The 26,525-nt window shown below is 46.4% G+C and overlaps 2 protein-coding genes across 3 annotated transcripts in view; one reads left to right on the plus strand and one right to left on the minus strand.

Moving 5' to 3' along the window:
* Positions 1 to 58: 58 nt before the first annotated feature.
* LOC139054603 (uncharacterized) lies at positions 59 to 25,589 on the minus strand. 2 transcript variants are annotated; one of them, XM_070531842.1, is made up of 6 exons: positions 25,476 to 25,589; positions 24,756 to 24,858; positions 23,980 to 24,065; positions 19,323 to 19,430; positions 19,149 to 19,202; positions 59 to 3,316 (listed from the first exon to the last, which is right to left on the minus strand). In XM_070531842.1, the coding sequence occupies exons 1-6, from the start codon at positions 25,545 to 25,547 to the stop codon at positions 3,182 to 3,184; spliced, it is 558 nt and encodes a 185-aa protein (XP_070387943.1). In that variant the 5' UTR covers positions 25,548 to 25,589; the 3' UTR covers positions 59 to 3,181. The 2 variants fall into 2 exon arrangements, with proteins under 2 accessions (XP_070387943.1, XP_070387944.1); XM_070531843.1 differs by having other exon boundaries at positions 25,491 to 25,588.
* Positions 20,349 to 26,525, plus strand: part of LOC139054601 (high affinity cAMP-specific and IBMX-insensitive 3',5'-cyclic phosphodiesterase 8B-like) — a 40,464-nt gene continuing 34,287 nt past the window's right edge. Inside the window, exon 1 of the mRNA XM_070531838.1 lies at positions 20,349 to 21,384. Within this exon, the coding sequence (XP_070387939.1) occupies positions 21,134 to 21,384 (251 nt within the window). The 5' untranslated portion in view covers positions 20,349 to 21,133. The remainder of the gene's footprint in view (positions 21,385 to 26,525) is intronic.

Raw genomic sequence — 26,525 nt, forward strand, 5'->3', positions numbered from 1 at the left:
AGCACACCACAGCCCAAGTTGAAAAAGATGCACATAAATGAACCACTGTCTGTCGTACTTATCACCTCATATGTAAATTTCCCATCCTGACATGTTTTTATTTTGCTGTAATGTTAGTCCTTACACAGTTGAACAACGAACTCATAAATACATGATAGGCACTTTGTGTTGTACCCTTTATACGCACTTGCTATGTGATATGAGCTTTTGTAAATTACTTGTAAATATTTATCTCTGTGTCTGGAAGTGAGAGTCAAAGGTGTGATATGGGCACTGTTTATAAGATTAAGGTAATGTTACATTCATAAATTCGTGTGCCTAAACACAGCATTATTGGGACTCTTGTACTGAAACCGTGAAAGGACCTTCATGCTATTACATTCCTGGAAGCAACATTGAAATAGGCTTTTAAGTTAGAATATAGCATGGACATATTATGCAGACATTTCCCCAAGAATAAATTGGTAAATGCAGTTAAATCTTTAAACAAAATTGATTTTACAGCTGAAAAAATTGTGTAATCATAGTTTTCAACAGTGCAGATGATCTTATATGTTCCCATAACAGTCGTATTGCCTGACATGACATGAATGGGCAATTTTGAGCAATATTAAGGCTGTGTTGAGGAAAATAGCCATTTTTAATGCCGTAACTGAAAAGACCATCATTACCGGTTGCCAGAAGTGATGCATGACTTGACGCAAGGCACCTCTGCACGACCTTCGAGATAAGCCTAGACCACACGTATGCCTGCTTTTGGTAACACTTTACAGTGTGCAACCTGGATTTGGCCACAATCCATCCGTCAAACTGGTGGCGTGCAAAGCCGGTCCGCATCACGTAGCACGGCCAGACTGGAGTTGTGAATAGCTGCATGTGCTACATAGCGCAGCTACCGTGCAGTGTCATGATGAGCCTGCTCGCCGTTAATGCGCTTGTACAACTGCGTGCTCCGATTAGTATTGCGGGTGACCTAGCTCCAGGTGCTTGCACTGTGAGCCAGCCGAAGTGCCCGGCACTCGCGGCGTGCTGAAAGAATTTCGGAGGCGGTGTGTTCGAATTTATGTCATAGTGGCAACACTAGATACACACGTTGTCTGCTCAGGTGCTGTTAAAAGCTGCTAACAAGAAAACTATACAATTACCAGACCTGCAGCCTTTCCAAAATTGGTTCAGTCTGATTCACTACTCATTTATAGCAAACTTAGCCGAAGTGAAATTTAGTTACAGGTGGCCTTTCACGAAGGAAGAAAGAAATAATCAGGTAGCCAACACGTAAGTGTACGAATGCATCAATGGTCATTTGTACATGGCATGCTACCTAGAAAAGCCAAGGATTTAGAAATTGCTTCTTTGTCTGGAAACAAAACCAGTAAAGTTTCGATAGTGTCCACTCTACAGGGCTGGTCAATTCACATCTTGCTCTTGGTAGCCTATCAATGATTCCTACTTGGGGGTTAAGAGGAGACGCTACATTTAAAAAAAATACCATCGAAGGAAAGATTTCTGGCTTAATTCGCTAAGCACCCCTTGGAAAATTGTTTCTCTCCCCTAAATAAAATGCACGAAAAGTTCACAGAATGCAAAACCACTGCCACATGCAAGCCATGATTAGTGCTGCATGTATATGCATGTGGCATGCTAGTGCTGTTAGCACTGTACATTAGCAAAAATGAGGTGCGTACACTAGGTTTTATTGTTAGTAAAACTTAATAAATGTAGTCACCTGCATGAATGGTTGCCGGTAATGTGTAAAAGAGAAGAACCCAGTATTGTGCAACATAAGCATAATGGGCCAACTTTGCGGTGTGCAAAGCAATGGCTTGGAAGCACTGTGATAGGATGTCAGAGTGCTGACAATGGGGTGCACAGGGCAACTGATTGAAAAAAAATGTGCACAGCTTTCAATACGTTCAAGTTAAAACTGTGATTTTCTGTACTTGAGAAGTTTTCAGAATAGTTAGAAAGCAAATGAAAGAAATCTGGTAAGACTTCCAGTGTGCTGAGCATTGCTTTGAGAGAGATGAATAGCATGTATGCATTTTTTACCTCTCTTTTACTGTACTACGAATGCTGAGCAATGCCCTTAACCCTTTAACTCCCAATCTCAAGTTGTACTCGGCATGGGAGGTTCTACCTGGTTGTACCAATATTGCCAATGACGAGCACGGTCAGTAATTGGCTTTGATTTCAGTTTTCAACACTACAACACAGTGCAAGTTCAGATCAAGGATCAAGTGGTGTATTTTCAGAATCAGAAATGACCGAAAAAATTTATTGCATAAAAAAATTTGGAAAATTTAGTACTAGTATGCTTTTCTGGAAATAATTTTAGTGTTAGAGCATTAAGTAAGACTAACTGCCACTTAAATCATCTCAACAATTGCAAATAGTGTTTAATAATTGTGTGCTATTAAATTAACATAAATGCACATTCAGTGTAATCACTGTCTAACTCCTGCCATCAGAGAGCAGGATATGGTGAACACTCATTAATATCACAAATGAAGCCATGTTGTGTCAGTGCCAGTTTGGCCTGTGAATCTGGTGTTCTGCTGCCGACTGCTAGACTGTTGGTTCAATTCCTAGCTGCTACAGCCACATGCAAATGGGGTTCGAATGCGAAATGTGCGTGCACTTATATTTAAATGCACATTAAAGAGCCCTCCATGTGTTCTAAATTAATTCACTCTTCTGCTATGGCTTCCCTTGTAAGCCACAATGCAGCTTTTGAACTTAACATTTTGGTGATCATGATGTGTCACCATATCTTGACACACATTTTAGGATACCCGTAATGTGTTTGAACAACACAAAGCCTAGCATGCTACAACTTTACATGCCCAGACATTACGATGTGCCTATGTTGACCAGGGAGCAACTGAAGACTCTTTCATGCAGTTGTATTTAATTGTATGGTGTGTCTGCTAAAATAAGTGAGATATTTAATCATTGCTATAGAACTCAACACGGCGTTGCATGCAGAGCATTCTGGTGCAACTATGGGGCATTGTCCTTGAAATGAAGTGAAAGGTGCTTTTTCATCATCTGTGCAGTATTTTTACAGTGACACAGTGGGGTTATAATTGATGAGTATCCAGTTTGAGGTAGGCTGCTGGCTGGTGCATCGACATGCCTTCATTATTGATTCTGGTCAGCGGTCTAAGCCACCTTTCTTGCTTTAGGATTGTCCTGGCTTGTTTTGCTGCTCCGAGTTTGAGGCAGTTATCCTCACAGTCTCCTTGATCATTGATTGTAAGGTGTTCAGGGGCTTCACATGTTGGTAGTAGGCGTGCACTTGACGTGTGTAGTGACTCTGCAACAGCATACATTAGGGACATCAGGCATGAGACTCTACAGGAGCTCAATACTGCACATCATTTTTTGTTTGGGATTGAATGAAAACAAATTTTTGTGAGAAATACAAATTCAATTTTGTGCCAACACAATATTAGTTATGGTGGTCATCACGCATGCGACACATGGAACCTATTAGGATAATTAATTAATCAAATTACCTGACATGGTGGCATAGTGGCTTTGTTGGCATAGTGGCACCGCTAAGCCCAGGGCATGGGATCAAATCCCAGCCACTTTTCTATGGAGTAAAGCCGAAATCACTGTATCCCAGGCATTGGGTGCACATTAAAGAATCCCAGATGGTCAAAATAATTCTAGAGTCCCCCACTATTGCCTGCCTCATAATCACAGTGTGGTTTTGACACCTGAAACCCTAGAATTGAATTAATCAGATGGTTATAAGCTTTTAAACGATATGTTGCTGTTGTATTTGAAAATTGCCTTTATTTTTTCCATACAATAAAAAGGACCACAGACTAAAAGTTACATAAGTGTAGCTTGAGTACACTTGAGGCCAATCAGTTGGAATTGAAAACAAGAAATAATAATACTAAGGTATTTATTCACTTAAACAAATACACTTGTAAGCTTCCAAAATGTACCTTGTGTGCAGAACTAGGCAGTCTAGCTTGACCACCACTGTGACATCTAAATAAATCACTGAATAACAAATACTGAATGTTTTTTTAATGTTTGGTACACATAAACACAGTACAAACACTTCCCAACAGCCAGAAACATAACATTTATTTAATTACATTTATCTAAGAAACAGGATACAGTCAAGAACAATTAGAATGGCAAGAGTACAAGAGACCCCACAACATTACATAATATTTAACACACTAGAGCAAAAGAAATGAATGTATAAAGTAAGGACAAATAGAAATGTCAGTGCTGAAGGACATATTTTTTTCACTCCACTGAAGCTAATGAAAGCACAATTCAATTTTAATTTATTAAAACGTGTAACCGGGAACTAATGGTTTCTTTTCCGATATTTAGTATAAACATGCGGTACAACACACATCTCTGTGTAGCGAAGAGGGCGGACTTCCGCGTTCGTAATTTTAAAACTTTCCAGAAAATATCTCTTATTCAATGCAGTTAATGCTCCGTACAACAAAGCTTAATATATCGAAATTCTTGATATAACGAAGTGTTTACCTTTTAACTTTTTGTCCATAGGACACCATGTATATTGAACTTCAATATAACGTGTGTTTATTCACGATTTATACATAAAATGTTCTCGACGCCGCGAACAAATAGAGAGAAAATAAATGGAGATTTCAGCGGACGCGGATGATCAAATTATTTAATTACATGCGGCTGCTTTCGAACACACCTCTCAAGTCGTGCCCCCGCAATGGAGAGCGACCGCCGGAGCAGAGCAGCGTCACGTGCTGCATGAAGTCCAAGTGGGATAGGATTCTCTCGCGCCCAGCGCACTGCGTGTTTTATGTGCAAGTGAAAGTGTGTGAGGGTGAGCAGGGAAGGATGGTGTCTCGATGAGCACCGTCTTCCAGCACGAGCAAGTGGGGAGGGGAGCAGGCTCGCGGTAACGCGATCAAGCGAGGGTTGGGGAGCAGATTGGCGCCTCCGGGACGGCCCTGGCTGAGAGCATACGCAGCCTGCACGGCCTTTTATGCCAAAGCAATTATATGGACACCCCAGGCGGTTTTCCGCTGTCGACTTCGACGTGATGTTCCGTACAAAGCCCAACTACGACAAGATCGCCACCGCGCGCCGTATGCTGTAGGTGCGAGGGTGAGCCGAGAAGCATGGCGACTTGATGCGGCGGCTTGCGCGCACAAGGAAGGAAAGCGGGAAGAATAGGGAGATTAAAGCCCCTCCACCCACGTGCCACCGCCGACCAGGTGGCGCGTGGATGGAGGGGCTTTAGGGGAGATGTGCACGCGCTACAAGGGGGGAGGGTGCAGGTTAGAGCGCATGCTCTATCTTGGAGGTAAACTCCAGTGGGTACGAAGGCTAGGCCAACGTTACTAGACTAGCTTCAGTTTTAAAACTCGGCGCCGTTGCGCGGAACCGCCACCCGCCCGCGCCTTCGTGGCGCTGCAGTCGCGCCCGGCTTCACTTCCTCACTAGCCGGCTACGCGGGCGGGCCGGACTAAGCGCGCGGTGCAGCGTATTGTGTGGTTCGTTGTTGAAGGCGAATTTCAGCAAGCATGTAATCCGCGAAACTGTAGCTTTCGCCGAGTTTGTTGAGAATATAAGCAGACGATGCCGAGGTGCTGCGCACCTGGCTGCATAGGCGGCTATCGGAACAATGTCGACAGTTCGGCGCGCTGCTTTTTCTGTGCCGCCAGCAATGGGACGCTTCGCTCGGCGTGGAACAGAGCGATTCTGTTGTTGTTGTCCTGAGTGGCTGTGGCACATACCCACAGTGGGGGATTGGCCAAGAATCGGGCGGTTTAATTAGGTGCCTAAAATAATAATGATAACAAGGGAGTTAACAATTTGGGCGTGTGAGTTTAAAAGTAAACGTTTTGTGTTTGGAGAAAAAAGAAATAATCAGATGAAAACCGGGTATAAGATACCAATAATAATAATAATAATTAATAAAAGATAAGAAATAAAAGAAAGCTATGGTTGGGAGGGAGAACGATCAATCTAACATGGAAATCGATTGGTTTCAATGAGGTAATTTTGGATCGCCAAGCAAACATTTCTGTTGCTGAACCCAACAATGGAGGCTCCAAAAGATAGGATCACAGGCACTGATAAAGTCAGACCAATAGAGCGAAGCGGGATTTCGAGTAGTCGTTTTCTTGTAATAGAAAAACGTCTGCAAGACAACAAGAAATGGTCGATTGTCTCCGCTTCGCCACAGAATGAGCATAGTGGTGAGGGGACCAGACCAGACCTGTGGAGGTAGAAGTTCAATGCAGGTATACGGCAGCGCAGCTTCGTGATGGACACTTCAATCTTCCGTGTTCGGCAAAAATCTCTGTTCCAAGGGTGCAGGAGATGTCCGTACTCCACAGAGTTAGTAATTTCGGAGCCTGATACTGACTGTATAATGATACTCCTGCGAAATCTAGCTGCAATTACATAAGTAGTCAAAGGGCAGCAAGGAAGAATCGGGCCACTTATCGATGCCTTGGCTAGAGAGTCTGCAATTTCATTAATGATTAGTCCTTTATGGCCCGGCTCCCAAATCAAACGCACGCTTCTCAAGTAACCAGGTACCAATGATTGAAATGTCCTCATCACGCGAGAATCACTAGAAGCAGTAAGGGATGAGCACAATGATAAAGAATCAGTAACTATCACGGCTGACGTAATTGATGGTCCTAATTTGCGTAATGCTAGCACCACGGCCATGAATTCGGCTATTCCTTGTGCCGACCGGCACACGCGCTCGTGCCACTGCTCCTACGTTCATCGTCGTCTTCCACAGCTGGCTGCGTTGCCGTTCATCATTCCAGCGTAGAATTTCACTTCTGTCATCGTAATGGGGAGGCCGCGTTTACGGTGGGAGGGGCCATTGCTTAAGGCAGTATGAGCCACTCATTGTCTTACGTAACGGATAGATTTAATTTCTGAAGAAACTTAATTTTGAATAATCGCAAATCTGGCGAAAGCAGCTAATCACGCCTCCGAGCAAACTCGAGACATCGAACGCAAGCGACAACGGCGGACTACGGGCTTATCGTCAGTGACGTCGTTCTCTCAGTCGCAGCCGATTGTGTGTGTTACCGCATAATTCAGAAATACTTTAATGAATCCTCTAGATTAACCCAGTGATAAACACGGGCCGCACGTTTCAGCTTCGCTGGTTAACCATCTTCACGGAGTGGAAGAGCAGATGATATTTTTTTTTGTGTGTGTGTGTGGCTTGTGTGTTCAAAGACTGACCTCATCTTTCTTTTTGTTGCGCTTCTTTGGCGTGGCGAGAAGCCTCGGTGGGGATGAAGATCATCCTAATCATACACTTTGGCCAAATGTTCAGGCTTCTGAGCCTAAACTGCTCGAAACGTTAAGACGGCAGGAAAAAACACAGCTTCCGCGCTTCGCTCTATGCGTTTCTTTCTTTCGTGCAGTTTACCCTTATTACAGTATGAACCAACTGGCCCGATAAATCTTATTGCTGTAGGTGGATACCGCTTTCTCATGGTATCACTAATTCGGACAAGGGAGAACGCCAGCGAGCGTGAAACACGCGCAAACTGCCCGTCCGCACGGGCTGAAGGCTGCGGCGAGGCGTCTGCAGTGGAGCCCGATGGAACCGCGCTGCCATCTGGCGGCTGTCACAGAAGTGGCGACACCGGCTGTAAGCGCGCGGGCGGAGAGTTTTACAACTGAAGCTAGTCTAGTAACGTTGGGCTAGGCGGCCCGAAATAAGTGGGCCTCTTCGATTTTCGCAGTTCTGGCAGCCCGCTGGTAGCCAGACGGCAGCCAGCTAGTTCCGGTTCTGACAGGAAGTCACGTGGGCTGGGATCCCAAGACAACCCGAACCTGCCCAAAGTTTGCAAAATCGAACGCCGGTACAGCTGGCCAAATGTAAACATGCTACCAGCATGGCAGCGCCCGTCGAGGCCGACGCGCGCTCGGCGTAGTCGGCCCATTTATGCGTTGCCGCCTTGAAAAAGTATAGTTGCATTCAGGAATACGATCGCTTTCACGCGATTTCGCGCGATTCGTCGCAGGACGCGTACTGGGCCAACCTCGCCTTGCGCAGCGCAACAGATGACCTCCGACGCGGCAGATGACAAGACGCGAAATCGTGATTGTATACTCGAAAGCGATAGCTGGAAGATCCCTGTTCGCAGCGATCACGTCGCCCACCGGCGACGTTGATGAGTTGGCGCTGTATCATCACAAGACATGAGAAAGCAGGTTATCGGGTACGTCTCATACGCATAAAATTTCGCGCCGACCTGCTTGAGCTTCGATTTCAGAAAGCTTGTTGTCGCTGATGGTGTTTCTCATTTAAGGAGCTGGACGCGGCTGGCGCGTGAAAATGCACGTCGCCTGTGACCAGCGAAACGTTTCACACGAAAAACAACATTGGTCGCAATCATGAGAGCAATAAGCCAATGTACGTGTGTCAAAATGTACCGAGTGCAGTCAGTGTATTCTTAGATCAACGGCCTGCAGTTCGAACACATATCGGTTTCGAGCTGCCACCTAAGCATACGACGGAGAGACGGAGCGAACACGGGCTAACTGCAAAGCCTTCGCTAACTGCAGAGAAAGGAGAGATATACATACGCGAAATATGTGAAAAGGAACGCCACCAGAGAAAGACGAAACCAAGATGTACCGCAATGTGTGAATCAGCGTGTACACCTTGCGTGGAACACGATGCAGATAACATGCACGCATGAGAGCGCGGCGCGCTGTTTACCACCGCGAAGAAGCAATCAGGGGACACACACACACACAAAAGCTTCAAACGGTTCACCACGGCTCGTATCACACCGCTTCGCGATGCGGAACGGAGCGTTAGCACCTAAAAAGATAACGCTAGAAGTAAGAAAATCCGGAGATGACCGTATACAGTTGGCTGAGCGAGATAAATTTAAGTCCTCAAGCGCCCGCGTTGAAATCCGTGAAGTCCCCGTAAAGATGGCGGCGAGCGCCCATCGCCTCTTTTAGTCGTCTGCTAGCCAGAGAACTTCCAGAGAGCCGTCCTGGCAGGTTCTGGCAGCCCGCGGGTAGCCAGAACCGTCCAGCGCGAGCAAAACGAACGCACGGCGGAAGTGCGTAGCACGGTGGGCGGAGCAGCCTGAGAAAAACGAAGACGCTCTGGCTGGCTCTGGCAGCCCGCGGGTAGCCAGAAGTGGAAAATCGAAGAAGCCCAGTGATGGCTTCGGGTGCGCCGTGTTCTCGTGCGCCTAGTTCGCATTGAAGCGAGAGGCAACACGAAGGGAAATTCACTCACCGCTCTTCATCGTGCCACCGTTCTGACAGCGAGTGTCCACGGTTATTCACAGGTGTTTGTGTTTGCCTGAGCGCGCGTGGCAACGTGTTTATTAATTTAGTTAGCAAATGCTTACAGTAGCTTATGCAGCTGATAAAGCTGGTAACTTTCCTTCGTACAGCTTTCTAATAATTTGATCTCGCAATCTATGCTTCGCCTTTCAGGTGAAACTGTGACTTTCTTCAGAGGTAATCTGCGCCTGCGCAATGACTTGACGAGCTGAGATTGCGCGGCATCGTGCGCCGTCTTCTTGCGCGTTTAGTGCTGGAGGTTGCGTAATCTCGAGTTTCGGAGTCATGCCGAAGCGAGAGGCTGACGAAGCATTCGCTTCCGGCGCTTCTCATGATGGCGTCTTCCCACTAGTTATCAGCCGCGGGGACGGAGTGGACGCTAAAGCGTGGCTTCGCTTCGTACCGCCGATGTAAACATATCGTCGATACGGCTTGAAACTGTATTTTTTGTTGCCGACTCTCAAATTCAACGAGATGATTCTTTTTCTCATTCGAATTTGCGTTTTCCGGTTGCCCGATAATTCGGAAAATTTTGCAGCCCCTTTCGTGTAATAAAAATCCACCAGAGACTGTGCTTATTTGCATAGCATATCAAATTCCGATATAACGAAATTTAAATAATTATGGAGTTTTACTTGCCAAAACCACTGTCTAATTATGAGGCATGCCGTAGTGATAGACTCTGAAAACTTGGTTCACCTGGGGTTGTTTTAAATGCACTTAAAGCTAAGTATACTGGTGTTTTCGCATTTCTCCTGCATTGAAATGCGGCCGCCGTGGCCGGGATCCGGGATTAGCAGCCCAACACCAAAGACACTAAGCAACCACGGCGGGCATAACGAAATTTCTATATAACGAAACGAATTGCCGATTTCACCGACTTTGTTATATCGAGGTTTAACTGTATATCAAACACTGGTGTCGAGTATTGTCACTTTGGAATTGAGTACCGCACGCATGATTGATGGCAATAACGTGTATTCTATCTAAAGCGTTCCATTTATACTGGAATATAGACAGCAGATTGTTAATCCATATTTCAGGACTGACTCCCCTAAGCATTTATAATCGGGCCATTTTTCTTACATGTTTAAAACAAGCTTTCTTTAAACGGACCCTGAAACGATTTCGACGATTTCGTACAAACGTCCTGAGTTGTTAGGGTAGGGTAGGGGCGCTCCGCGTATATCGTGTAATTTATTATAAGGTTTTATAGAGGCATCGTTGCCAATCGCAGCGGCGCCTCTCCCCTGTGTTTTCAGCCGCCCCATTCCGATTGAGTTATACCAATCGACGTTAGTTGGGCGAGCTATCCGATCGGCCACGCAGGTTATGTCATCGATAATTTTTCCAACTTTATGGTGAACAAATATTTTTTGTAATATCTGGAATGTTGGTTAATTTGTTACAACGACAATTTATTGCTACACATTCACGCACTTCCGGTGCACAGCAAGTGTCTGCTTGCGTTACAACGTTCTACGTGTTGATGCGAGCCGCGCGGTCAGTGCTGATTTCGAGCTTTCTTTCCGCGAACACTATGGATCGCCCTTGTTACGTTGTGGGCTGCAAATCTAGCGATTGGCAACATGTCGAGCTGCGTCGTATCGGGCTGTCGGTATCGATCGGCGCCAGCATCTACGCGTTTGCTCCGTCACTTCATGCCGGAAGTATTCGGGCAAATGCACGCGGACTGGGCCTGGGCGTTTTACCGGATGAGCGGAGGCGCAAACGTCAACAACCTGCACAGTGGTGGCACAGAGCTCAACCAAACGCAGAGCTAATATAACAGTAAGCAAAGTATTCTACTTTGCTGGTGGTGGTGGTAACAACTTTATTAACAATCCGGCAAATTCGTGGCCTGGGCCTAGGCCGCCCCCGAGGAGGTCCGGAGATCCTGTCTCCTCGCCGCCTCACGGGCCTGCTGGATGGCCCATAGTTGATTTTCGAGGTTTGAGCTGCGCAACGCGGCCGTCCATCGCGCCGCAGCTTCATCTGGGGAAACTGCATTTTCTTCACATATAACGTCACATTCCCAGAGAATGTGTCTAAGAGTTGCGTGAGCCCTGCTGCGTAGCTTGCAGTTATCATCTGAGTAGACGTCCGGATATATCCTCCTGAGATGGACGGGGTTGGGGAAGATCTTTGTAGCTGCCGCCAGTCTACCGCTTGGGCCCTGTCGAGTTTGGGGTTAGGGGGCGGATAAACCCGCCTTGAGTTTTGATAAAATTTTGTAATATCACAGTATCTGGTCATTCTGTCCCTCTCTGTCCATGCCTCCGTTGGATTTCCAACCCCAAGAGAGGATCCTTCTTCGCGGGCGTGGAACGTGAGACCTCGCGCTACGCGGTGGACCTCCTCGTTGAGGTTGGGTGCGGGGGTGTCGGGGGACGTGTGAGCCGGGAACCATATAATGTGTCGTTCCTCCGTCTCCTCGGAGGTGACATAGTTCGCGTTGGCTTTGAGTATAGCCTCAGCCTTCGGCGAAATTCTGCCTTGTGCATAGTTGCTGACCGCCGTCTGCGAGTCACTGATTACGTATCTACAACTGGGGTTAACGATGGCTAGGGCTATCGCCACCTCTTTCGCTACCTCGGGGTTTTTTACACGTATGCTACAACAACTGACCAATTGTTTCTCGGTATTGAGGACGGCCACTGCAAAAGCACGTCGATCCTCGTATTCTGCCGCGTCTACGAACAGCGCTTCCTTGTCCCTACCGAAGGCTTTGAGTAAAGCCTTGGTTCTACTCTCTCTTCGACCCTGATTGAATTCGGGGCTCATGTTCTTGGGTATATTAGCCACCTGCAGCTTTTCCCTGATCGCGCTTGGAAGGGATATCTTGTCGCCGTGCTGCTTGTGATGACTTATCCCGAGTTTGTCCAGGATACTCCTGCCCGTTCGTGTCTTCGCTAGTCTTTCGAGTTGCGAGATTTGGTGTGCTTCAATTAACTCTTCAAGCGTGTTGTGGACGCCCAGCTGTAGCAGCAGTTCCGTGCTGGTGCTGTCTGGAAGGCCCAGTGCCATCTTGTATGCTCTTCTAATGAGGGTGTTCAGTTTGGCATATTCGGCCGCGTACCAGTTGTGGTAGGCGGCCACATAGGTAATGTGGCTAATGGTAATGTGGCCTTAATCACAGCGGTGTGGTATGGAAGGGCTTCAGTTTACGCCTCCGCCCATCCATCAAAACGCCCAGCTCGCCTGCGGTTACCGGAATACCGGACACGCTCGGCGCTCCGACTAAACGCTCGCAACACACGCTGCTTGGATAGCTCTCGCGGAGCATCGACGGCCGGGCGGCTGGCGGAGAGGTTGGAGAGGGCCGAGAGGGCCGGCTTCGCGCGCTGGCTCCAAGGCAACCGAAGTAGACGAAACGACGTCACGTCATGGCGCGGAGCCAGTGAAGGTGGAGCTTAACCATTAACCAATAACTCGTTCACCGATCGCTCGGGGAACGAGTTGAGGAGAAAAATGTGGCTAGGAAGGAGGGTGATTTGTAATTGTCCGTAGCTGGCGCTGGGCCGTGCTCCTTCAAGGGCTGCAGAAGACAGTGCCAACCTTTCCTTTCTTCATAGAGCACCACTTCTCTTTCGCTGTCTCTCATAATATGAAACGGTTAATATGCTCTCGCTCTCTCTCTTAATATGAGACAACTCCGATGCGGCCTATTCAAGTACACGTAAAATGCAAAAATGCTTTTCTGATATAACCTCTGGACTGATTTTAATGAAATTTGTTGCATTTGGGAGAGAAAGTTCAATTCTAGTCACTTTGGGAGCAGAATTTCGATTTAGGGCCTGAATTGTGTTGAAAGAACTTTCGAGAATTCTAAAGTTTAACAAAAATAGAAGTACGAAGTTTAGAAATTATTAGCTCTCCATCAAGAACAGATATCGCGGTTCTTTTAATGGAATCCATTAGATCATTCAAAGCGGACAAATTCGATGTGTCAATTTATATATCACATGAACTTGTTAGGTTGTGTACAAAGGTCTTGCAAAAGCTGTATTTACATATTACTAAATTTTTTTTGAGATTCATGTTTTACATATCAATGTTGTACGCTTTAGATGTACTATTAGATGCAATTCACAGAATTGTGATATCATTTTTGTTTGCTGAGTTAGATTTGTAAACTTGATAGTTTCGGTTTCGTAAAATCGCAATTTTTGCCAATTTTTAGTAAAAATTGACGACCTAAGCAAAATATTTCAGACCAACAGTCACTAGAATTTCAGATTTCTTTTAAATTCAACAAACCTTGTCAAGTTTGGTGCAATGGTTGCCGAGAAAAACGAATTGTCCTTTTGCATGTATTTAGATAGGAGCACCCGAGCTAAAGTTTCCTCTTAAATTGTGGCGCTAATGCTTTACTTTAGCTATACCCTACGCGTCTACAAAATTTGTCCAAACCGCGACTTGCCGGTGTATTGCGCAATCCTAATATACTCCCACTTGAAAGTTTTCAAGTGCTATATACACTTGAGCGACTGTGATGCAATAGAATCAGGCACGTACCCAGGGGGGGTCCCCTACCTTTCCCGCCCACGCCACCACTCCTCACACACATTCCTAAAGCACCGACAAATCAATCTGCTCGGCGGCCAATATTTTGCTGCCTTTTACAGCGAAAGCTGTAGATCACTAACCTTCCGTAGTTTTTTCGGCGTCCGTCAACAGAAAAAATCATCGTGTGGGCCGATCCTGGTGATAGTGCAGAAAGGGTCCAAGCTCAATGGCACATACTTCTGTAGGCTCGGGAACCTGTAACGCGCCCTTCGGTATCTTCGGGATGGGCCCACGTATAAGGAGTGCCTAATGCCTGCTTCGCCTCCGCCGGAGGTCGGCCCGGTGTTGCACTGTCCTCGGGATCGGCTCACGTATGGGGAGTGCTTAACGTATGCTACACCTTTGCCGCAGGTCGGCCCGACATTGCACTACCTTCGGGATCGGCCCACGTATTGGGGGGGGTGCTCAACGCGTCTTCAACTCCGCCACGGGTCGGCCCGATTATCTTCTGGCCAACCCACGGCGGAAGTGACGCACTTTGCTTTTCGTTTAAGAGTTTTGACTGTCGTCAGCTTTCGCTGCCATTGCATCTTTACAGAGTAAAATGGTTATTTTTGCACTCCTTTTGGATGGCGGTAGTTATCGGCATCTCCTGGGGTGTGAAGGTCAGTTTTCTCATCGATTCGGTGCCCGCGCGATTAACTCGAGTTCAGTTGTCACCATGTATTCAACGATCACGCGCATCGCTATTGCTTCCTTAGTTCAACCTTCGTTGTTTAGACTGATCCAGAAACCAGGAAAGGGATTCGGTTAGTGGTCAGCTGGTCTGCATGCTCGTGGAACGAGTTGCGGCCGGAGCAAACGCCAGTTGCGTTTAACTTTTCCTTTTGCTTCATTATTTCCTCGAGTGACGGCTCGCCGCGACGCTGGCAGATCCACGGAACTATCATATACCCGCGATATGGGTTAGATAAGGTGGAAAATAAAATAATGCGAAACAGCGTCCATCATCACACCCTGCAATAGCCGTTAAAGCCATAAGCAATGTGACTATCATCCGTTACCGCGTCTGGCTTTTCGTGCAAAATTGGCAACTGGAAACAAGAGTCGCAAGGAGTTGAGAAACTGAGCGATCTACTAAGGGAGAGAGCCAAGGCAACAGCCAAACAGGAAGCAAAAGCGGAAATTAACAAATTTAGCCGTCGTTTGTGAAAATATTTCTGGATCAACATCCTTTTATTTAAAAAGGAAGTAGAGAAAACGCCGCCGGAAGTGGAGAATAATTCCGTGTGTTTTGAATGACTCTTCTATCTATCACTCGAGCCGCCTGACGCGCAGCCACTTCTCTGCTGTGCTAATGTGGGTATTTTTCTAACCTTCCGCGCTGGCCGCAGTACGCCTAGAACCACAGCATCCTGCGCACTACGCGGTTGTGCGGGGATGGTGACCAACCATCGTTACGCAACTTCCCAAATAACAACACGAGTCGGCTTTGGACTTAACTTGGTAGAGCATGTAAACGAGGGATCCAAAGGAACTGTGATTGTTCCGCAAATATATATTTCTTTATAAGTCTTCCAAAGCTAATTCAAAAAACGCTACTAGCAATCTTTATTTTACACTTTCGCTTATTTACTTGTTCTTGACAGTGTTCTTCCTGCGCCTCTTGCGCGAATCCACTTGATGTGGTTCCTTGTTTGCCAAGTAAAGGAGAGGTGTATCTCACCTGCGTACCTGTGAGATACACCTTATTTCAATTCTCTTTTCCAAGTTTACGCGTCTTAGTGGCGCATAGCGGGCATTATTCACATTTGTACTAGTAACGGTACGTCCCTCCTCATTTGCATAGAACAGTTATCTTGGTTTGCCACCCTCCCCCCCCCCCCCCCTCCGAAAAAAAATCCGGGGTACGTGCCCGAATGGAATTGTGGCGTCCTAGTATTCAGTGGTGCCGCTTTATTATATATACCTTCAAATATTCGCAGTGTGGTAAATAGCGTTGCGCATTCTAGCCATATCCAGCGCACCCACTGCTCAACCGCGGCCTCTCCTGTCACGTGCAAGTGTACGTCACAACGCTCCGTTGCTTTCGCCCAACACCACCTAGATAGCGCAAGGCCTTTTCACTGAGATCCATGACGCCATGTTACCTGCCCCGACTGCAATATAACCTAATGGGGATGCTCCCGAGTAGGTGACAGTGATTTTGACCTCACCGCTTTCATCACGCAAGCCTTGTCAATGGAAATTTCGGGCCAGGTAGCGTGACGTCATGGATTGGAGTGAGCATGCCTTGTGCTATCTAGCTGGTGTTGTCTAACCCCGCCACTTTCTCCACCGAGGACATACTTCCCTACATCGCCGAAGGCCGTTTTGGTGCCCAGTTGAAAAAGACAACAGGAATTCATGTCGCAACTACAGAAATTTCTGTTGTACAACAGGATTTTTCTGTAGTAACTACAGATTCCTGATGGAGCGACAGACTTTTCTGATGTACAACAGACATTTGTTGTTGCTACTACAGAAGTACAGTCTGTCGTATGTCTGTTGTTACAACAGAAAGCTGAAGCTCTACAACAGATTTTTGTAGTACTACAGAAATTTCTGTTGTACAACAGGATTTTTCTGTAGTAACTACAGATTCCTGATGGAGCGACAGACTTTTCTGATGTACAACAGACATTTGTTGTTGCTACTACAGAAGTACAGTCTGTCGTATGTCTGTTGTTACAACAGAAAGCTGAAGCTCTACAACAGATTTTTGTAGTACTACAGAAAAAATTGTCATCACTACAGGCACCCTGTTGTCCCAACAGAAATACTCCTGAAGTAACCCGAAAAACTTCTGTAGTGCTACAGAGAGCTGTTGAAATACTACAGAAACCTATTGTGGCAACAGGCCCCCAATTGTCACAACAGAAGTGTTCCTGATGTAATGCGACCAACTTCTGTTGTACTACAGAAAAATGTTGTTGTACGACAGAAACCTATCATTGCAACAGGCCCCCAGTTGTCATAACAGAAGTGTTCCTGAAGTAATGGACAAACTTCTGTTGTACTACAGAGAACTGTTCCACAACGGGAACCTATCGCCGCAACATATACCCAATGATCACAACAGAAGTTCACTGAAATTGTGTGATGCGACAAGCTTCTGTAGTGCCCGGTTGAAAAAGACAAAAGGAATTCCTGTCGCAACTACAGAAATTCTGTTGTACGACAGAAGTTGTTGACATTTCTTAATTGGGAGACATTTCTGATGTTACGACAGAAATTCTGATTTCGCAACAGAAGCATTCTGTCGCGACAACAAGAGTTCTGAAGTCGGAACAACAGCTTTATATCCTGACAGCGACTCCGACGTTACGACACCAATTCTGACGTCGCAGCAGAAACATTCGGTCGCGACGGCCAAGAGTTCCGAAGTCGCAACAGAAGCGCTTCCCGTCGCGGTCCTTTAAAATTGTATGTTTTTGCATCGGTAGTGTACACTGTACTTTTCTCCTGCGCGGTATTCAATCGCACTTCTCTGAAGCCGGCAATGCTGACACCGATGGCACCGACACCGGTATTAAAGTCGACGTGGCGAATAGTTATAATTGTGCCGTGACGACGCGGCACCAGCAACGCCCTACCGGCCTCCTCAAAATCGGCCGCTGATCAAAATCATACCATCTGCGGGAATGGCTGCGTATCCGTTTTTTTTTTGTAAGATGTGGCACACAGGCCTGTGGACTTACATGCGCTGTTACACTGACACATTAGTTAATTTCCCAGGAATATTTCACAAGCTTATGCGAAGCGGAAAAGAAGATTTCGGTTGTTCCACAAAGTTGCGTGAAAAGCTGTCTTGCTCGGGTCTCATTAATCTGATACAGTGCTGCCGTGAGAAGCCAGTATGCTGTCAGAAAGAGCTCTCATCCACGAATGTTTATGTAGCTATTTTGCATTGAACACACGAATTATATGCGCGCTCAAAAGTGTAAAGAACGAGAGACAACTGCCGAAACTAGCAGTAATAACCCTAAAAGTCAACGTTGTCTATTTCTGAATTTCTTATTTAATATGGATATCGTACATCAAAATCGATGTTCTAGCACTGCACGATGTACTTGTCGATGGTACGAACACTCTTGCTCTTCTAGAGATGCGGCACTTGTCGCGGTGGAGTGATAGCGGATCTTGGCTCTCAAAATGCAAATGTAAACATCAGCGCATCAGCACGTCGTACTATTCACATGGCCAAAATGTACACTCGAAGAGCATGTCAGGGGTGGTGCAGTGGTAAGATGCCGGGCTGGGAATCGAGAGGTCGCATGTTCGAATCCTAGGCAAAGACGGTTTTTTTTTTAAATTTTTTTTACTTTTATGTTTTTCTTTTTTGTGCTAACAAATTTACATAATCTTACGGACGTCTCTGTCAATTTTTAATTAAATATTGATCAAGAACTACAGAACTTTCTACTACAGGATGTCACACTACAGGCAACAGAACTACAGGCAACAGAACTACAGGCAACAGAACTACAGGCAACAGAACTACAGAAACAACGTCCCAAAATACAACAGACTGGTAAAATTTCCTGTTGTGTTTTTCAACTGGGTGGTATCGCATTAAAAACTTTGCGAAGGCACATATGTCATGCACTGGTATAGGATCGGCCCACTCACGCCTCTCATTACAGTGCCTCCGGGACCGACCCGCGTTACAAACCACTGGCCTCCTGCACGTATACATTCACTGCCCTGGAAGGACCTCACCGTGGCTTTCTGTGCCACTTGCAGGAAGACTACAGATGTTCTCCCCTTGACCAACCGAGAGGATCGTCTTGCTGTTAAGTCGCACAAATTTCTATGCGATAATAAACGCAATATAGCGTCGGCACAGCGGTGAGACTCTCCCACATCTCATAAGTACGTGTGACGGAAACTAAATTAATTTGATTTTTTTTTTTCATTCGGGCGCATTTCAGTGGCGGGACTGAACATGCCGATGGGTTCAGTCTCATTACACGTGATCCCAACAAGATTCTGTGTGCGCGACGCTCGCTCGTGTTGTGCGAACCGCGAAATCGTATGCAAATTCTTTTAATTTCAACATGCTGACTTAGATAGGCTTGATGCTTAAGCCTCACAGACGTGTACTCACAATTTATGAGCCTCGATCGTTAGAGACGACGCGGTCACCGGAGCCTGCTACTTTCGCACTTTGACGAATCGGTTTTTTTTTCTCGTTAAGCGAGACACGTAAATAAAGCGTACTATGCTTCAACAAAAATATTGCGCCAGTCGATCTTGTTACAGTCATTTATACTTACCTTAATCATCAGGACGACAATTGTCAGTAACAGCCAGCGGATAATCACTGTGAACTGAGAGAAATAAAATCCGGAATGTCAGAAACGAGATTAAAATTTGATGCAATCCGTGCACATGTGAACGACAGATGATGAACAACAAGCACGTGCTGTATAGTTAACGTGATAACTCACATTTTCCCTGGTGACCTTGCTGGTGAGAACGCCGACTGCCAGCATACTTTGGAGTGATATGCAGAAGCTGTTCCACCAAGTGAACAGGCTCATCGCCATCCGGCAGTTCTGCGCAGTAAACAAGGTCGATTTCACCAAATGTTTAAGCGACACTAGTGCGACAAGATCGTAACACGTTACGTTTTTTGATCGTATAGTCATGACGCCGCCAAGAAACGAGTGTTGACATATCTGGCTTACGTAAGTGCTGGCGAGCAGGTTATGTCAACGGGCAATAAAGAAAAAAACATTATGCAGATCCAACGCACATTTTGGAATCTGTGTGAAGCGATTAAGCTTTCGGGAAGTGGTTAATAGAACGCTATAACTTTGCCGGTTTCATTCTTGCGTCTTTGGCGTAAAGGAAACTGGCTCGCGCACACGTGCTGTCGCGCACCAGTGTGGCACACGCGGCGATCATCGCAAATAGCGGGTTGGCGTGGGCACGATGAATACAAGAGGCTGCCACAAGCAGCGTGATTCCTTCGGTTCCTTTTCCGAGTGGCGAGAGTTCCAATCAGTCGGCCGATGTTAACGGACGTGTCGTAGGCGCGCTCCGAAACCACCGAAACGACGCGTCCTCCACCGACCGCCCTTGCCCAGGCCTCTTTCGCTGGTATAGTCATATTTCGCCGGTAGCGGCCGTTTCCCACGGATCGTCCTCTTCCCGCTAACCCGACCGCCGACGAGGCGTTCCAGCAACGCCTGTGCCGGGGGCGCGGGATCCAACTCTGAGCTGACCTAATCATGGCTATACGGAAGTAACTAGAGATTTCACGAGCACCGGGACGCCACACCGGCAAGCATCAAACGACGAAGACGGAATAGACCTCACCGGGTCCAGCACGTCGACGGGCTACCCAATCAACCAAACGGAGGTGAGCGGACCTCACCTACTCACCCCCCCCCCCTCCCCTGATACCGATACAGACTGGCAAACGGTGCTAACGCTATTACGCCAACGGAAGCAACAAGCGTTGGAACGAAAGCGTGGCAAAGCGCCGGCCAAAGACAAGCTGGAAACAAACAAGGACACGAAGACACCGCCCTCTCCGAAAGGAAGGAAACTACCCAAACTCCCACCTCTACCAAAGGACGACTTCAGATCGTTATACGAACGCATCAGGACCTACCCCTACGCAACATCATCCCATCAACAATGGCGCCAGCAATCATTGAAGTCTGCAACAATCGATTTTCTGGGGAACAATTTCTCCTGCAAATCAAGCCGGGCTCTGACATGGCAATCCTCTCTACTGCTAGGTGGACATGAAAGCACGGGGACTTCGCCTCCTGACCACCAAGAGTACAGACCACGCCGTGAAAGCATACTCAGCCATGCACCGGGGAAGACGGACTGAGAGGGGTGGTGCACGGCATACCGCGATACACTCTGTCATAGACCCTGCTTACCAACATGCGGGTCCGCACGCAAGGAGTCGAGCTGATACAGGCCCGCATGATCGGCGATACCCAAAATGCCACCCTGACGTTCAGTGGGCCCGTACTAAAGAGAACCGTATACTATTATGGAGGAGAACTCTTGTGTCACCCCTTCCGTACCGTAAAAGTCGGCAAGATCTGCCGCGGCAAAGGGCACTGCACGGACGTTTGCCCAAATCCTACGCGACGAATCTTCAAGGTATGTGGGCTCGAGAACCCAAGCGAAGGACACCCTTGTGAACCGATCTGTGCCTCGTGCGGGGGACGCTTCCGGAGACAAGAGCTGCACCAAGCGCTTAAAGCAACCGCAACAGCCACGAGCATCGCGGATGCCACATCCGCTGGCCACCAGACAACTAAGATGGTTCTCCTCTGAACACGAGGAAGAGGACTGCACGGCGGGTCAAAGCCAGAGAAGCAGAAGCACAAGCACGGAGAGATCCCGCTCCAGATCCGTGCAGCGCACTGCCGCCTTCACTCCACAACAAGTACGCAGAAACAAAGACCCCGATCCCGGACTCCGACGAGGAACTACTACCAGCAGGGATCAAAGACCAATTCAAAGAATACACCAGCACAGGTAAGCTGGGCGGGGGTCACGTCTTCCACGACCAAACTCGTCGCGCACGGTGAGGAATACAAGCGAGCCATCTCAGAGGGCAGAGAACTCAAGGCCACCTTAGGCAGTATATATATAAGCCTAACTATATAAGCCTAACACAAGGCCATGGGATCACCTGGTGCCCAGCACACGCCGGAGTGGACGCAACGAAAGGGTGGACCGCCCGGCTCGAGATATGACAGGTCGAGCCGCGGATCACAGCGCCCTAACGGTCCCCCTTCCCCTCTCCCCCCCCCCCCCACACACACACCTGGCATGCCGCAAGAAATACTGGAGATGCAAAGACTCTGCCGACGAACAAAGGCGTCTCTCCGTCCAAATCTCAACAAGGCGCAGGCACGGGACTGGCGACGACTACAGACGAACACCTTTCCTCACTTGCACAGGGTACACAAGATGTACTCTGACAGACACAAAGACAAATGCCCCTACTCCAGCACATCACATACGAATGCCCGAGGTGCCCGGCACACGCCGTCTCGCCGCTAATTACGAACTCATTCGCTAAATGGTCGTGGAACGCGCGACTCACCGATCTGGACTTGGGAAGCCAGCTGGTGACCATCGACCAGGCCCGGCGAGCCGCAGAAGCCAATGGGGCCCTGGAATAGGGGCTCCACCCATATACACCACTCAGATTTATGATTCAATGGAGTTGTTCTTGAGTGGCTTTCGCATCTAGACAATTGTGTTTGCTTGCACTATTTTCGAGCTTTAATTGGACTGTGTAGCGCGCTCTCCTTAGTTTTTACCGCGATGGCGTTAAGGGCCCCGTGCCGTAGAAAATCCAGCGTCCCGCGTCGACCGCCTTTTCACAAAAGATAATTCCGAACCACGCATACGCAACTATGCAGACCCTCCGTGTAGCGCAAGGTGGTTACTGGACTAAGTGAATTCTCAAAGTAAAATGTGTAAGGAAAATTGCAAAGTACGACTTGAGCACAACCTATAGACATGATATCCTTGGATTGTAATTTGAACATACGAGAACGACATAATTCTATTGGGCGGAAACTCAAACATGCGTTTCTACCATTCATATAGTGGCGCGCCCGGTTCCTTGCAACACCTCCAGATGGCGCTCGCCTCCGCGCATCGCGGCCCACGCAAGAGGCCGCGTTTCTACCAGAAAGCTCGCCGTCGTGCATAGCGTTCGTTTCCCGGCAAACATTACGGTTACATAAACTGCAGTTGCCGGGAAGCGTGAGAAGCAGTCAGGTATCTTTGAATGCTATCGCGTTCCACACTTAAAGGCGAAGCTTAAGCGTGCGTGTATTGTAATAAATGTCTGCTAGACATTACTCATATTTCCATGCAATGAGTGTGACTGCATGTGGCCTAATGGTTAGAGCTTGGATCGCTGTGCTGGGTGACCGAAGTTCGGTCAGACCATGGGGAATGTAATCGATATTTTTTTTAGTGTGAGCTATTAGCGAGACTGCAGCACCTAACAGCCGTTGGCCCAATATAAATCGCGCTATATAAAAGTAAGATAGACAAATGCAGGGGGATTATTCTTAAGTTTTATGAAATTTTTAAAACTCGCTTACGGCAGAAAGCATCATTCTTATCCTTGAGCTGGATTATTCGAAGAGGCCGACATTACCAGCGCAAGACATTAAAACACATATTCAACTAATTACCGAATTTTTATTAATTACCTTCCGGATTAATTGCTTTACGGCACATATTGCAATTTACGAATTGTAGCTGTTGTTCAGGGCAACATTCATTTGGGCTAGATAGTGCATACTTGAATTGAAGGAACGGCGCCAACTAAGACGATCACGAGAGGGAGAACGACACAGGACAAGCGCCAATCTCACAAAAAAGGGCCCTGTGTTTTCGAAACATGGTTCAGGACAACATTCATTTGAGCTGGATGGTGCATACTTGAAGTAGGAAGGAACAGCGCCAACTAAGACGATCACGAGAAGGAGAACGGCAAAGGACAAGCGCTTGTCCTGTGTCGTTCTCCCTCTCGTGATCGTCTTAGTTGGCGCTGTTCCTTCCTAATTCATGTAGCTGTTGAGTTTGCAAGAAGTATCCATTTGAAATGAATTTCCAGGATGACATCAGTTTCGATATATTATTTCTTATAGTGTGGGACGAAATACGTGGGCGTACGTTCCAGTTACTTTCGTGCTTCAATGCACAAAAGAGCGTTTCCTTAAAAAAAAAAAAAGGTAAGTGGAACAACAGTCCATTTTACGGCGATTTTGATGGCGCATATCTCCAAACTGTTGTCATTTTGGAAATTCATTCTAATTGTATACGCCTGGCAAACTCATCAGCTACAATTCGTAAAATTCAATATGTCCCGCAAAATTAATTAAGTTAGTGAATCTTTGTTAATTCGCTGAATATGTGTTTCGAGTTCTCGTGCAAGAAATGTCCGCCTCTCTGAGTAATCAAACTCACGGACTACAATTATGGCATCTGCAACAGGCGATTTTTTAAAAATTCCGTAAAACTTCAAAACGATCACCCTGTTGAGCTTTTTATGTGTGTTAGGTAACCTTCATATCGTTCGTCGGTTGGAGGTCTACTTACATCTTCAATTCCAACGAGAAGGAAGAGGTCCGTGAGGATGCTTATGTAGGTGATAACCATTCCGAACACAGCGACAATAAAAATTTCTGTAAGAAAAAAAAAAGACAACCATTCCACTCTGTGAAGATGAAATGGCAGCGAAACCTGATGGCAGTCAAATCTCTCAAACAAAAAGCAAAATGCTTTCGCTGCCATTCCATCTTCACAGAGTGGAACAGTTACCCGGGCTCGAGATTGTCGTTTTCGATCAGCATCGCGGGAACATTCTTCGTCGGTGGTCGTTTCGTGCCGGTGGTGAAAAACATTTATGAATGAGAAGGCTAAAAGTAAAAAAAAAATTTTAAAGGCGCCGTTCGCATTCTCTTTGCTGTTCCCACCGGCGTTCCTAGTACGCATGTTGCTCTTCGGGTGTACGAACTATACGTGTCCGCCCCATCGATAACGCAGCTGTATTTAGCGTCGATACCTCTCCCGCTTATATACTGCGATAACCTTGACGTCACGCTATTTTTCACGGTGAGCATTCTAATCTGTTCCACATTTTGACATCTGCGCCGCTGCACTGCACCCGTACGTGATCACACACAAAGCAAACAACGAAACACGTTGTGTATGGGTTTGTTAGAAATCGCTAAGCCCGCTTCTGTTGCTGGACGCCGAAAAAACTACGGAAGGTTAGCCATATACAGCTTTCGCTGTAAAACCATAGAAACACTCAAAGGAATAGCCAACTGATATATCAATGGCCTGTCGGTGCACTGATCCTGTTGATTTACCTGGTGACGTGCACTCTATAGCTTTTAGTTTCAGGTAAACTGCTGCGTCGTCGCTTTTGAGGATGGCGAGCAGGCATGTCATCAGCGCTATTGTATGTATTGTCTGGAAATAACAAAAAAAAAGAATTAGTGCCAGTGGGACCTAAGTTCTTCGAAAGTTATTAGTTCTCAGCAAGAATTCAGTGAGTGAGAAAAGCGTGATTAGAAATCGCCACTAAAAGTTGAAGGGCATAAGGAGTGTTGTATAGGGGGCTTGCAGCTAGTTGACGAATGATAACTGCCGCCACCTTGTGTTTTTTAACGAATCAGCGTCTCGAATCTGCTTTCACGTTAGAATCCCTGTGCAGTGCGCATTGCTTCTTGATTTATTTGTTGACCTGTTGCTTAACGGCGTACTTCAAAAAATGTTACACATCGCCCTTTCGACTTTCAGTAGGAAGACACGAATTCTAATAATAATAATAATAATAATAATAATAATAATAATAATAATAATAATAATAATAATAATAATAATAATAATAATAATAATAATAATAATAATAATAATAATAATAATAATAATAATAATAATAATAATGAAAGCAAACGGACAGAAATCCATAGAATGTTTGAAATGCTCTCAGTCGTAATTGCAGGTCGATCTCTAAACATGTGTGCAGAAAGCAAAGTGCCGCCGTTTCGTGCAAGAGCGTGTATGAAGTTTTCAGTCGCACTTACAAAGGAGGCACTTGCCATGGTTTGTATGCTGGGCTTGTTGTTAAAGGTATACCATGACGTCCAGCAGTCCATGCTCTCAGTCTGTCCCCGTTAGGAAAGGCAGTTGGCGGATTCTAAATAAAGAAAAAGAATACGAGTCCTCAACACTAAAAATGCGCGTCTAGAAAACAGTGAAGAAAATCAATAATTAATTAATTAATTAATTAATTAATTAATTAGTTAATTAACTAATTAACTAGACTATTTGATTAACTCTTTAATTAATTGATTGCTTGATTCTTTATTTCTTCAACAGCTGGTGGGTGTCCCTCAGGCGAAATGCGGTTGCGAACTACATGAAAGTGCCTGAAGTCTCACGTACGTATGCAGCGGTTTCACAAGCCTGATGCGTATAAAGATGGACTAGCGCAATACAGCAATTAAATTATTACAAACACAGCGAAGGCGAGTACTCAGTGAATACACACATTCAGGAAATGTTTAGTATGCTATAAGCGAACGTCAAATGTTAAACGTGAACACAAATCAGAAAATAACGAAAATAACGATGAACCCAATGTGTAAAGCTAATAATAATCATTCTAAGGGTAATAGGACAACATAAAACGAGAAAGTTACCCAAGAGCTACTGTTAATAAACATTAGCCAAGAAATAACGCCATAGGGGCTACAGATATCTACATGTGCTGCTTCACGACGTGTGAACGCCTCCTTGTAGGCGGCATTGAAGACGAAACAGGTCACCCGTGGCTGGCAAGCTGCGTTTGCACGATAGGTGTATTTAGATTAACGAGGTATTTCATGGAGTTTATGACATACGGATGAGGTCTGCGATTCAATGTAGTAGGTGGGCTCCCGGAAAGTAATAGCTGAGATGGCCGTGCATATGTCCATTACAGTGAGCAGCAAATATCCGCACGGATACAGATCAGAATAATATTCTTGGCATGACGCTCAGTAGCGTTTACTTGGGCCGAGGTGTAAAACTTATTTGGCTGGGTCGCACATTTCGATGACTTGTTGTGGGAAGCAGTGACGGGGAGGCTGTCT

This window comes from Dermacentor albipictus, chromosome 1, assembly GCF_038994185.2.
Source record: "Dermacentor albipictus isolate Rhodes 1998 colony chromosome 1, USDA_Dalb.pri_finalv2, whole genome shotgun sequence".
NCBI classification, from domain to species: Eukaryota; Metazoa; Arthropoda; class Arachnida; order Ixodida; family Ixodidae; genus Dermacentor; species Dermacentor albipictus.